General features: G+C 41.9%; 1 protein-coding gene across 1 annotated transcript in view; it reads left to right on the forward strand.

The window, feature by feature from the left end:
- LOC147678524 (vomeronasal type-2 receptor 1-like) overlaps positions 1–14,467 on the forward strand; it is a 63,234-nt gene that overhangs the window by 20,513 nt on the left and 28,254 nt on the right. The window contains exons 2-3 of the mRNA XM_086945669.1: positions 2,853–3,168; positions 10,128–10,419. Coding sequence (XP_086801795.1) covers positions 2,853–3,168; positions 10,128–10,419 — 608 coding nt within the window. The remainder of the gene's footprint in view (positions 1–2,852; positions 3,169–10,127; positions 10,420–14,467) is intronic.

Consider the following 14,467-nt stretch of genomic DNA (forward strand, 5'->3'; position numbering starts at 1 on the left):
GTTCGGGCAATTTGTGTTATATATACATGCCCTTAGGGCATGTATGTCTGCAACATGGCACGTTTTTTAAAGCAAAAAAAAATTTTTGGGAAGGGTTTTCATTATTTACCACCAACTTCTAGTTGGTGGTAAATAACAAATTCTTAAACCCTTGAAGCACTGATTACAGTGCTACCTACATGTTGAATTAAAGAATCTGTAATTTTACCAATTCGGTATTTTACCGAAAAGGAAAAATTACAAATTCGGTAAAATTACCAATTCTGTAATTTAACATGCCCCTACATCTCAATATCCAAATACCGGTTGGAAACGGCTGAAAATCGGTATTTTCGGCCGTTTCTGTCAGGTATTTGAAAACCTACATCTGGCCCATGGTGCAGTTCTGCTCTCTACTTGTGGCAAACTAGTGCCAATGCAGACCCCCTTGCATTACATCAAAAGGGTGTCTGCGTTGTGGTCAGGATCTTTTTTTGTGAAGGAAGGGACATGTATGTAAACAGACTGATAGGTTGATAGATGCATAGTTAGTTAGACAGATAGGTAGAACGACAGGCAGACTGGTAGATAGACCAACAAATATGTAGGTAGGCAGAAGAGTACTATATAGAGATGGTTGCATAGATAGATAGCTAGATAGTTAGGGATGCATGCATAGAGTGAGTTGCACAGATAGATAGATAGATAGATAGATAGATAGATAGATAGATAGATAGATAGATAGATAGATAGATAGATAGATAGACAGACAGACAGACAGACAGACAGACAGACAGACAGACAGACAGACAGACAGACAGACAGACAGACAGACAGATAGATAGATAGATAGATAGATAGATAGATAGATAGATAGATAGATAGATAGATAGATAGATAGATAGATAGATAGATAGATAGATAGATTCACTATATTAATTAGTAAAATAGTAGTTACATGTCTATACAAGCATGACATTAAAGAGAGCTGAAATCAAACTAGAAACCCATATAAGCAGCACATACTGACTAAATTAATTTACAAGAATCACTGTAGTACTAAATTAAAAAATATACCTGCTTTACATACAGGGAGCAGCAACACATGCTCTTTATTATCTGCACAGTAATTGGAGGTTAACTTCCTAAAGCACAGTTTCAAATGAACACAATCTTGTATGCTGTGAACTACTAGTAGTCAGATAATCAGAGGCCACTCTAAAAGGAATTTGCAGCATTAACAGGAGACACGGACTGTTCTAGTTGGAATTCGCCCTGTACTGACATTAACCCGTTGCGTGCTTCTGTCGGCCAATGGCTGTCGCGCGCACTACCTCCGTAGTGCTGCGCACGTTGGTTGGCCGACGCGGCCCCACCCACTCATCAAAGCCGCTGCACCGCGGCAGAATTGCCGCTGCGGTAAAGGGGTTAATAGTGAATTGAAGAGCAGGTAGAAAGCATTCTTCTATCACACAGGCTTTAAACGCAAATACAACACTAAAGTAATAATTAAGTAAAAACAAAAACACTGACACGGAAAAGAACTACCTTGCATGTGAATGTGCTCCTTGTGAAAGAGCAAAATGCAGTCACTCAAAGTGAAGTTAACCCTGGGTGAAGTAGGCTGAAGCACTGACCCCTGCTGCATGCTGTAGTGGGCAGGAGCAAATTGTGAATGGCAGAACAACAGACCAATGGATGAAGTGGGCTGGCTGAAAGCTTCTTTAAGTATGAATATCAAACATATGCTTTTAGGGAAATCAAAAGGTCTTGGCTAACCTTAGATCTAAAGATGAGGAGAAAGAAAGATATTTCTTATCATTGCACTTGCCTCAGGTAGGCGGACCATTTTGACGCAATCTATGTTTACAAGTCTGTAAATATGGTTTTCTGTCAGAATACATAAGTAGATGCATTGGGGCACCCAAGCACCAACCGTTTAACACCTTTTTTTTAAAAAGCCATGCAAATCCATCCAAATTGGGATTTGTGTGGCTGTGTAAATACAAAAATGCATTTTGTGTCAAGGCTGCAGCAAAAAAAGGGTGATGCAACCCCAACGAAAAATCTTAATAAATGTGGGTCAAAGTTATTGAGAGTTATTTATATGTCGTGTGGATCTGCCACTCATAGACGATGGTTGGCCATTTTTTAAATATATTTTGTTTCTAACTAGCACTGTTTTATTAGATGGGTCTGTTGATCAAGGGTCTAATGGCTGCCTTCATAAACAACCGAAGAGACGAGCTCAAATGCTCCCTTCCAAGAGGATTTCAAAGTCTCATAGGGTACTGACCTTCAAATAACCTCTCATGAGGAATTGTCAATTTCTTTAATTAAAAAAGTTGAGGCAATCACTCTAACCAGCAGCCTACCTCTCAATTGCAATCATCTTTTTCCTCCCTAGAGCATGGCACCACAGCATAAAAGCACAGAGAGACAAGCAGTTCCATTATCGTCAGTAGAGCAGTGTGAGGGATGCTAACACATAGACAAATGATATTGGCTGCCATTTTGAACCGTGATAAAAGAGATTTGAAGTTGCAGACTTTTTTACCTTCATGGTTGGCTTTTCTCTAGAATAGGAATTGTTCAATGTTACATTTTGTTTGCATGAGGTTAATATGATTGTTATATGTTGCAGTTAATATTAAAAGATGCTGTGTCCAATATTTGATGTAAAAAAATGATATGCATGCTGGGAAATAAAGACATATATATATATGCTAAATTGTTTTGAAGAATCTTTCATCCTTCATGTGGGCTCCTTAATTTCAATACCGGTAATAAAGACCTTGATTTGATTACACGCTTTGAACTTTTTGCACTAACATTCTCCAAATGCTAATTTTCTTTTTTCTCCAATTGAGCAGTTAACATAAAAGGAATAGTCTTGTTAAAGCCGTGTGCAGAGAACCTTGGTCTTGGGCGCACCTATGGTGATCAAATGACGTCCTTAAGTTATTGTCTGGACCGTCTCCAGTGCCGGAGCACTCTCTTCTTGTTCCTTGTCTGCTGCCTGGTTCTTGGCCAGGGTTCCATGCCCCAGTGCCAGCTTCCCAGTACCCAAGTGTCCGGGGTCTACGAAGAGGGAGATATCCAGATCGGAGGGATCTTTCCAGTCCACATGCCAAATGCCTACCCTGTTGCCACATTCATCGCTCAACCTTCACCCGTGGCTTGCGCAAAGTAAGAGATTCATACCTTTTCCTCCCCACTGTCATTTTGTTGGTGTCGTCTGTTTGAGCTTGTGCATCATTCGAGACAGCAAGTTATGTTGTAAGTGGATATCAGGGTGTGCGGTTATATTCAATATAGCATGGATGGGAAGAATTGCTAATGGGATTAGTGAAGCCCCAGACAAAATTAGAAATCTATCTGGAAAGAAGAGTAGTGCGGAAAGCTCAGGATTGGGTTAGATGGGCAGGTTAGCATTGCACCAGGGTTCTGATGCATTGTCAGGGTTGTGTGTGTGGTTGATGGCTGAAATGACAGCATATGATTCAGGTCAGAGTACAAATTGGTAGGCAGACCTGTGTACTGGGGATGATCGAGAAGAACTAGCAGTGTGTGCTCCAGGCCATTCAAAAGCTGCTTGTATGGGTCCCAGGGCTGGAACATCAAGGGAGTTGTATGGGAGCTGCAAGCGATGTGCAATAATATTGATTTACACCAGGACAGCTGCTGATAGGATCTCTGTCCTGGGAAAGCTGATGTTCTGCAGAGAACATTGGAAGAGCTGTGTGGGCAGAAATGAGGAGCATTGTCAGATCTATTTGTATCTCGATATCAATCAACAGTTCACCTACATTAGGGGCAAGATCTTGAGAGTATAAAATGAAAATAAATACATTTAAATGTGTATGCTCATTCAAGAACATAGGGGCATATTATCAAGAGGGTTTATCTCTGCTTTTTTGGCTTTAAAAGCCAGGAAAGCGGAGATAAAATTAACTCCCTATTACTTAGCTGTCGCTAATACCAGTTAGCGACAGCTAGTAGGAGATAGCGACCATCTTGGGCCCCACTTTGCTTGTCAGTGATATTTATCACTAATGACATGCAAAGTGGGCGTGCCAAGATGTTAGAGACTGGAAACAGTTGCTATTATCGCTATCTCCTATTTCCAACTTTTGGAGATATTCGCGCTAAGCGCGAATATCCCCAAAAGCTAACACCTGCCCTGAGCAGTTCTTAGCCATGTTATCCAATGGGAGGTGGATAACATATCTAGAAGCATTAGCTCGGTAATGCATGAATATCGCTGACTTTTCAGCGATATTCATGCATTGCTGCCGATTTTTATCGCATTTGCGATATACCTTCGTAATACCAAGGTTTATTTGCGATAAAAATCGCCGCAGCTTAGCAGTAAATTTATATCTCTAACCAAACAATAGCGATAATTATCGCTATTGCTTGGTAATATGCCCCATACCTCTATGTCACCCAGTGACCGATGGACCTAACTATTATTTCCACTCCAAATTACAGATACACTCAATAAAGTTAAATTGAGATTCCTTCATTATTTTAACCTTCATTATATTTAGTAAATACTTTGAATATCACCCAATTTTCCTCTCTCATCCACTGACGCCTCAACTAGTGCTTCCTCTTTTCAGTTCTTAGCACAAGTGTGTTTTCTGTGGCTAGTGCCTCGTTAACACTTACCACTGTATGAGGTGTCCAGGCGCTGTGCTGACACGCCTTTCAACAATACTGCGACTGTATCCTTTTGACCTTTCTTACTGTTTCCAATCTGAACACAGCTCACCCCTGAAACCGACCCCTTGTTGCACTTGTGCCATATACCATGTATCGTCAGTCTAGTGTCACACAGGTGATTCATTTCCTGTAAAGGCAGCAGAGACAATGGTGAGGTTGGGAAACATCCTTTACAACGCAACTTTTACCACGCAGTGCCTTTACGACGCAACTTTTACAACGCAAACCATCACAACGCATTGCGCTGGGGGGCGCTCTAGGATAGGGAATAGGTTTAATTTACTATCCAACACCTTCCCTACTATCCACGGGGACTAGAGTCGGCCTAGTAAATTAAACTATTCACTATCCAGCGCCCCAAAGCACTATGCGTTGTAAAGGCATGCGTTGTAAAAACCACGTTGTAAAGGCATGCGTGGTAAAAGCATGCTTTGTAACATCATACATCCGGTGAGGTTGCACCAGTCTCGGATGAATGTTAACATTGACTTAAATACGTAAAGCCTTTTTCTTAATTCTTCCACCCTATTGCTTTGACTTAAGTATATTAATTTCATCGGATTTGATAGAGTACATTTATAGAACATTATTTTAAAGTTGCTTTTGGTTCCCTCATAAGCAGTGGACAATTGCACCACAAATGTCTGAGCATACTCTTTTTTTTCTTTTCTTATAGCGCCTTAAGCAGTGGTACTCAAAGTACGGCCCTAGGGCCGCTGGGGGCTCGGCAAACCTTTAATTGCGGCCGCAGACCTTACTCTGGGAACATGGTAAACTGCAGCTGAGAAAAAAGGCTGCTCGAATTCCCTTTTATTCTGTTGCTGCTTACCAATCAACACTGGTGTGGATTCTGGGCTTTTTCTGTATAGTCATTGAGCTTGTTTTGCGAGCTGGACTGCCCTGCTCATAGAACAAGCTGAATAGAAGCAAAGCACATAATCAGAAATCATAGAGAACGATGTAACATGGTTACATATATGGTGATCTTCATCATATAGGCTTTGGGGCAGATTTACGAGTTCTGGTGCATCTCTGCAAATCAGCAGGGATGCGCCAGAACAGATACGACAAGCAATTCCATCCCTGCGCCACCACAAATGCATTGCATTTACAATGCGGCGCACCATGGTGCAAGGATTGTGCGATGCGTGTCGCATCCTGTGTCGTAAGGGCAGCGCATTGCAGGAGTCGTGTCGCAAGAGCAGCACGGCTCCAGCATTGCTCAGGGGGTCCCTAGGCCTAACATGCTGCGTCACTCCTTACGCCTGCTGCAAGCAGGCGCAGGGTTTTGACACAGCATGGACGTAAAAGTGACTCAGTGAAATGTTGTACATTTCACTGCGTCACTTTTATGAGGGATTCCTGCGACGGAACGCCCACTCTGCGCCGGAACGCCCACATGAAACCTAACGCAGGTTTCATGTGGGGCACGGCTTTACAACATGACGCATCTCCCTAGATGCGTCATGTTGTAAATTAGGCGCAACGTGGCGCATGGTTTACGCAGCTGCTGCGTCACAGAAGTGACGCAACAGCGGTGTAAATGTGTCACAAGGAGCTTGTAAATCTGCCCCTTTGTTTCTACTTCTAGCTCAGCTTTTACTATCAGCAAGGAAAACCAGCTCATAGGTGATAGCCTAGCTGAACAGACTTGAAGTGCACAGATATAGCATGGGAGCTACAAACAGGAGTAGATCAGGGCGGGGTTACTGAGCGTGAGCAGGTGACCAGAGTGTCGAGTCTTTAACCTACAGGAACTGCATATACATTGTAATGTTCACATCTTAAAAGAAAAGTGTATGCAAGTTAAACTAATATCTGGAAATATATTGTTTTGGGAGGAAAGGGCAGTTTGATCTCGACAGAGTTCAGTGTAAACAGAGGGTTAATTGACTTGAAACCTCTGGGGAAACGCAATCGAAAATTTTTTGTGCAATTGGGTCCCATCCTGTGATAGTAAGCATTGTGAATATACGAATAATTTGTTTACAAATGTATTGCACACAGTATAACATAGAGTATCAACCTAAAATATTTTATAGAATGCTCACAGTCTGAGTTAGGCTACTGCCAAATGTGCAAACACACTTCAAAGGAAACTTTTCCTACAAATCTTTTGAAAAGGTGTGTGTTTCTTTTCTGATTCCATTAAACCCCATCTCACCCTGATTCCTTGGGCTTTCACCAGCATAGGCTTGTTTGTGAGTAACCTTGGCCTAAAGAATGGCCCCTCCACCACAGCCTGAAATAAGGGCTAGTGAATAAAAATACAAATAAACTCTCTGTGATGAGATGAATAGGAACCTCAGATCACCTTTGCAGTTTGCCTGTGCTTTGATACAGACCATACAACCCAGCCTTCGTGTTAGCGGGAGGCAACATCAGGTCAGGAATAAGGCGTATAACAGGAATCCTGCCTGTGGAGACACCAGGACAGGCATGAGAGGTGTATTTTTAGACCTGCACCAGTAGGCTTTATTTTGAATGTACTTAAGTTTTAATATAGCTCTTCTTTACACCAGAGGATGTCATGGCGCTTTACAAGGTGAGAAAGATGGCACCAGGATGCGCCTGAGAAGGAATGCATAGTAACATGTGTACCAAGGTACAGTCAATTATGGGGCATATTACCAACAACTAGCGATAATTATCGCTATGTTGGCTTAGCGGCAATATTTTTATCGCCGAGCTGCGGCGATTTTTATCGCTTAGGAACCTTGCTATTATCAAGGTTTATCTCCTAAGCGATAAAAATCGACCGAAATGCATGAATATCGCTGAAAAGTCAGCGATATTCATGCATTACCGAGCTAATGCTCTTAGCCATGCTATCCACCTACCATTGGATAACATGGCTAAGAACTGCTCAGGGGCAGGTGTTAGCTTTTGGAGATAATCGTGCTTAGCGCGAATATCTCCAAAAGTTGGTAATAGGAGATAGGGATGTTAGCGACTGTTTCCAGTCGCTAACATCTTGGCACGCCCACTTTGCATGTCATTAGTGATAAATTTCACTGACATGCAAAGCGGGCCCAAAATGGTCGCTATCTCCTACTAGCTGTCACTAACTGGTGTTAGTGACAGCTAGGTAATAGGGAGATCATTTTATCTCTGCTTTCTTGGCTTTTAAAGCCAAAAAAGCGGACATAAACCCCCTTGAAAATATGCCCCTATATTATTAGCCACTAGGCACATTAAATATTTAGGGTAGTCCTAAGGAAAAGGCAACTTTGGTTCTGTGTGCCAAAAATTACATTCAAGCTACCATAGGGGCAATCATTTAAAAACACAAGCTGCGGGCAAAACTGTAAACATAGGAAGGGGCAGAAAGGAGTGGGGTTAAGAGCAGTCATGCAAGGGGCAAATAAACGATTGTTCAGTTTCGTTTAATAGACCTGGGGCATGTTCAGATAACGTTTTGGTTTGCTATGTTGATTCCTGTGGTGCTGGTGTGTTTTCCAGTTGATGTGTTATGTTGGTGCATTAGTGTGTTGTATTAGTGTTTCTTGTTATTATTAAGTCGTGATGATGTTTCCTTGAATGATCATGGTGTGTTATATTGGCACGTGTTTTGTGTGTGTTGTGGTCTGATTTTGAATTACATTATGTCATCATGTTGTGTGTGTTTTTTGTGTCGCTGTATTGGATTTTTGATGTGTCATTATGTTGTAGTGTTACTACTGTAATTGTGTGTGTTGTTTTGGTGCTATTTAATTTGTTCACCAAAACGGCTCAAACATATTTTCTGTACTACAAAGTACGTCTCTGTTTATTTTCTATTATCAGTTTAACAAATAAATTGATCTATAAAAATCTTATTTACAAAAAAATGTCTTTTCAAACAACGCAGGCCTCCGAGTCTACATATATCAAATCAGAGTCTTGGAAAAACCACTCGGACATCTTTCGACACAATCCTGTCTGTTTACATTCACATTCGGGCTCTTGCTTGCTTGTACCCTCTTAACGAAATAGAATGTACCAGCACAGATTCCTCTCAAACCTGTTGATGCCGCGTTTCAGCTACACCATAATTTCCATGGACTTCATCAGGACATGGCTACTATAACTCAATTTTTGCTTCTTGTGGGCAGTTGTTCCCCCTATCATGATTTAGGGCAGGTATACCAGTACAGTGTTCTCTTAAATTTGTTGATGCAGCTTTTTGGCCTCTAAATATTTTCCATCGTCGTTATCATGACTTTGTTTCTACAACTCATTTGATGGTTTTTGTGGAAACATTTCCAACTCTATCAAGACTTAAGGTCAGCATATCCTCATTAAGGGCTGTTTTTATCTTTATTTCAAGCAGCACAATGCAGCCAGACATCTTGCTGTGCTGCACTGCATGAAAGGGAGAGGGCAGGAAGCCACCATATCTATCACAAACTGCTACCTAGTGGCGATGCAAGAAAGGATTGTTTTTGTGCAGGAAGGGACACCTTCCTGGACAAAAACAATACTGAGGCTTTTTAACCTTTCTACATGTGCGTCGAAAAAAGAAAATGAGGATAAATGAAGATATTTCTCCTTGTTACGCCTCCCCTTGGATTGCAATGCATTCTGATACATTCCCAGGTCTCTCTAGTATTGATAAATCTGGGAAAACTAGATTCTATGGGTGGATACATGGGAACACCCACACTTCACTCAAGGAACACTTCCCTGAGGCAGAGTAATGTAAGGCAGCAACTTGCGCTGCTCTGTATTACTCTGGATTAACCAAGCCACTTAGGGCCGTGCAAAGTGGCCTTGATTGGCTTTGGAAATCTCATCACACGTTTCGTGTCACCCTGCACCCCCTTGCGTGGCGCAAAGGCGATGCAAAATATAAATGTACTCTACAGCTTTAAATAGAACAGGCCACCTTCAGGTATACAGGCTACTCTGTTACAAATTTGCATCCCTGGATTTGAGGGAAAACTGTGCTAGCACAGCCAAATGTGAAAGTGATAAGACAGGACTGGGACCAAAGATGCCTGAGTGGCTTTGCCAAGATTTTGATCTGACGTCTGTAGACATCAAGGGGTGAATACTTTAGAAATAAATACTTTTTAAGTAGATTTTTATTTATCAATTCATTGGTTAAACTGATAGTAAATAAAAAGAGGCATATATTTTTATAGCACAAAAAAGAAGTGTAATAGGTTTTTGGTGAATACATTAACTATACTGAGGATTCATGAATAAGTAAAGCAATAGCCCCCACCTCATCATGTTCTTGGGAGTCTTTCCTTCATATCTTTTAATAACTTGTGAACTTGGTGATCTAAATTACTTATTAAAGCATATGCCATGTGCCTTAGGCTTAAGTAAGTTTGTGTGTGACATAACTAAGGCGTTCATAAATATTTATTTTTCTGCAAAATCTTCTAAATTTGAGGTCAATAAATATGGTTCCACTGTTTTTCACAACCTAGGATTGGACACCAGAACTATCAGTGGCTCCAAGCCATGCTCTTCGCCATAGGAGAGATCAATCGAAACCCAAATCTTTTACCAAATGTCACCTTGGGATTTGAGATTTATGACTGCTGCTTTGCCCCGCAACTTGCCCTCGAGGGAACGCTGAGGATCCTGACTGGACAAAGATTTTCAGCTGCGAACTATCGGTGTCTGAAACAAAAGCCACTAGCAGGGATTGTGGGTGATGCTGGCTCTACGCGATCAATCCTCATGGCTCATGTTTTGGGTCTATACAGGATGCCTCAGGCAAGTGCAACACAAAGTCTGCATCTCTCAAAGTTATTCTTTCCTTACATATCCTATGTGTTTAGGAACTGGAAAAACATAGGAACAATTATGGATGTAGTGTGTGTATATTTTTGTTCATAATTTCATAACACGCCGCCTCCTGATTTTATGCATGTATGCTTCACTGTCCCCCTGGCTTCCCTGGGCAAATTAGCATATCTGTTGTAAGAAACATCCTGATATAGGTATGAAATGCACTCTTGTTCGATACATTTCTGTTGGTCTACTGTCAATATAAATTAGGGCTTACCCATTGTGGAACAGGAGCCCATATTACTATCGATGCCCAGGCTGCTGGCGCAAGTCGCCTCTTAGTTCCCATTCTGAATAGTTACCAAATAAAGAGACGGGCGCTGGAAGCAGGAATCACAAGAACAGAGTTTATTTCTCATGAGGAGAGCCTGTCATTTCAGACACGAAACAAGATGTCATCGGGAGGTGCTCTAACAAGTGAGCTGAGACTCCGTCTTTTATACTTTACAAAACACTTGGCATTACAATCACGATATTGTGAAACAAGGAAAAGACATCCCCATAATCCTCGTGTCAATCCTACCCCACATGTGTTCACAATAGGGACCCTTGACCTGCTAATAAGAGGGGAGGGCAATCACGCAGCTGAGTGTTCCGTCAACTGTTTAGGATGTGTGCGCCTGATCATAGCCCAGGGGGTGGGGTGGCCAGGATCAATAGTGGGTCCTTTGAAGAGGAGTGACTCCATACAATAAGCAGTAAACAGCATCTCCTGGCTTAGGCGATGACCTCAGACATGTGTGGACAGTCAATCGCGGAGGGAGGGTTTACTAACAGAGGGGTTATTCATGAAAGGAGAGGAGGTGCTGGTCAGGCGCGGCCGTGACTCCCAAGGACAGGGTCTTGCAGAAGAAGAAGGCTTATGACTTGCCCATGTGAGGAGAAGGGAGGGGGAGCCAGGGTGGACACAGGGACAGAGTCGCAGAGAGAGAGAGAGATCTTATGACCCGTACATGAGAGAGCGGGGGCAGTCAGGTGCAGCTGGGGAGGGCTATGTCAGCTAAGGCGAAGGATGCCTCTTCAAGAGGGAATGGGGGGGGGGTTTGCATGGGTCAAGCAGAAGGGCTGCCTTTCAGGGCAGGGTCGCGCAGAGGGAGAGGGTTTCATGGTTTATGCATGTGAGAGAGAGGGGGGGGGGGTTTCAAATACACGCAGAAGGGAAGCCGGTGATTCTAATCTTAGGCGGGCAAAAGGCCAGGGTGCCTAAAATGGCTGTCATGTACACATGGGTACAGGCCTTTGCTGGCAGAGGGATGCAGTCAATGCTTTACGGTATTCATGGTGCGCGCAGGGAGAGGAGTGGGAAAAGGGAAATGAACGTTGCTTATGTACATCAATATTTCTAATTTTCTACACCTGCCCCTCCCCTACAAAGGGTTGTTGATTCCTATGATGTTTCTAAAGGGGTGCTGTTGGGCAGGTTTGATTTCCATTGGTGTTATTTCAAGGGGTCAAATGCCTTATACGACAGGGTTCAACATAAATTCAATCAATCAATCAATCAATCGGAATTGAGAAGCACGCTACTCACCCATAGGAGTATCAATGCGCTGGAGAGGATGGGGTGCAGCTCCGGTCAGTTGTTAGTGAGTACTGTTTAAATATGTAAATATCTGTATCAGTCTCTCACTTTGTGTATAAGTGGCTGCATGGGTTTGTGAATAGCTATATGAGTGTCTATATGGGTTATTAGTTGGTTTATTGAGTACCAGTATGAGTGTATGTATGTTTTGGTTGGGGTATTATTTAGTCCATAGATGCATGAATGAGTGACTCACTGTTTGTATGTGTTGTAACTGGTATTGGTATATTCATTGTTTTGAAAATGTTAGTTTGTATTTTTGTGTGTGTATCAAAGGTTACATTAGGGTGGGAGGATGCCTGCCACTCCGTCATCAGTGATGTCATTTGAGATGTCATGAGTGATGTCATGAGTGATTTCTCTGACCATGTCATGAGTGATATAATATGTGACGTCATCAGCAGTGCATTGCGGGCGCAAGAGTTATAGTTAGCTGAAATAACTATAACAGGGGAATTTCTATGGTTTTGTACAAGTGACATGTCCAACTAACTATAACGCCCCTGAAACCTATGTTTTTTTCAGTGAATATATATATATATGATAATCTCTTCTCAGATATTATGGGAGTGGCTTTCAGTACCTGGGAGTGTCTTTCTGTACTTGAAATCTGGGCTGGTGTAAATTTTTTACTACCCCCACCATATTCACTATTTGGGGCCATATTACGATGTCGGTCAGTAAGCCTCCGACCACTCGTCAGAGGCTTACCTATCAACATCGTTGGTTTACATTCCGACCACCAAATTATATTGTCGGTGGTTGGAGTGTAAACCGGCCAGTCAGAAGCCTCACATAATCACAAACAGACAATGTTTCCCCAGTCAGGATTATGATGTCAGTTTCCGACAGTCTTCACATTTCGGCCTTTCTGACATGGAAAGGCTGTCGAAGAGCAACTTTGGAGGCCCCTAGCAGGGCCCCCTGACCTTTAGGTTCACATCCCATGAAGTGCCTGCCACACAGTCCAAGGATGTACAAAAAGTTCCATTTCACAATGGGAGCTTGTGCTGAGGGCGGTTTCGGGCATCCTAATCCTAACTACGTTTCAGAACCACCGAGCGGAGGTCAATCAGCTCCGCATCCGCGACAATGTTGGTCAGAGAGAATTCCAACCAACATCATAATTAGCCCCTAAGTAGTAAACTTACATTTGCATAGCTCTCAACAAAGAAAATATAGGAGGGTGCTGGTGGATGTTTACGCATGTAGGTTTGTGAATTGCATTTTTTAGTTCATGAATACTGCTACTGTAGAACAACTCTACATTCCAAAAAATGCAGTTTTTGAATCAGGCTCTATGTTTCCAATTATATAGGTGACACAAGAATCTTATACAAAAATGCTATATGACGATAGAACATATCCAAAGACTCATTTCCTGCAGTGGGATGTATATGTACTTTTTAGATACAGGTCTTTGAATTGTATAATATTGCTGAGTAGATGGGCATAAATGAAAGCTTTTTACACTCATGCCCAATATCATCATAATAAATTCTGTCAGAAAATCCACACAGAATCTTCCCTACCCAGATACCACTCCATGTTTCTACAGAGCATTTCCCAGTAGGATCACAAGGTTTTACTCGTGCAGTGGAAAACCATGTGCTGAATCTCTGCTTCCACATTAATTTCACAGGATTTTCTTCAGTCCTTTTTTCACCAAGCACATTTGTGTATGGGAAGAAAAACTGAAAATATTTTAAATGCACAACTTATAACCCAGAAATTTGCACACATATACTCTTCATGATTGCCTTTTATAGGAAGCCCCACCAGTTTTTTTGGTGGTCTTTTCTGTACCCAGCTCAGGGAATATTTCTAGAAAATTCAATGGTTGCAAATGTCTTCACTTTGTTATATGGGTCCTCAATACTGCCATATTCATATCTGTTGAGTCAAAGAACCTGACTAATAATTCCGTGAGATGCTACCACAGTGATGCAGCGGTACTCACATTAAGCGGTAGCCCAAAGAAAGAAGTACTTAATAACTTGAATGGTATAGCAACATAATATTTAAATGTCTATGCGTTTTATCTTAACTGTCTGAGTAGGTAATGCTTTGCTCCATTCCTTATGGGTAGTGTCTCACAAATTTTTTTACCAGTCAGGAGTTTGAACACATTACATAGCTTAGAATATTTCCTTATTTTATTTATTCCCAGTTCACGTCACAATTTTAACAAATTTTAAAAACAAATATTCTCTATGAATACTCCTTTGTGTATAGCGTCAATGCATTTCAGAACTTGCTCATTTCACATGACTCTGCATCCTCAATTACTGAATCACATCTACAAGGGGCATAATTGGAGATTAGTCTTGGAGTCACTAATCACTGTGGACCTTACCAATCCCCGCAGACTCAAACCCTGAACAGTCCACG

Source organism: Lissotriton vulgaris, chromosome 12 (assembly GCF_964263255.1).
Source record: "Lissotriton vulgaris chromosome 12, aLisVul1.2, whole genome shotgun sequence".
NCBI lineage: Eukaryota > Metazoa > Chordata > Amphibia > Caudata > Salamandridae > Lissotriton > Lissotriton vulgaris.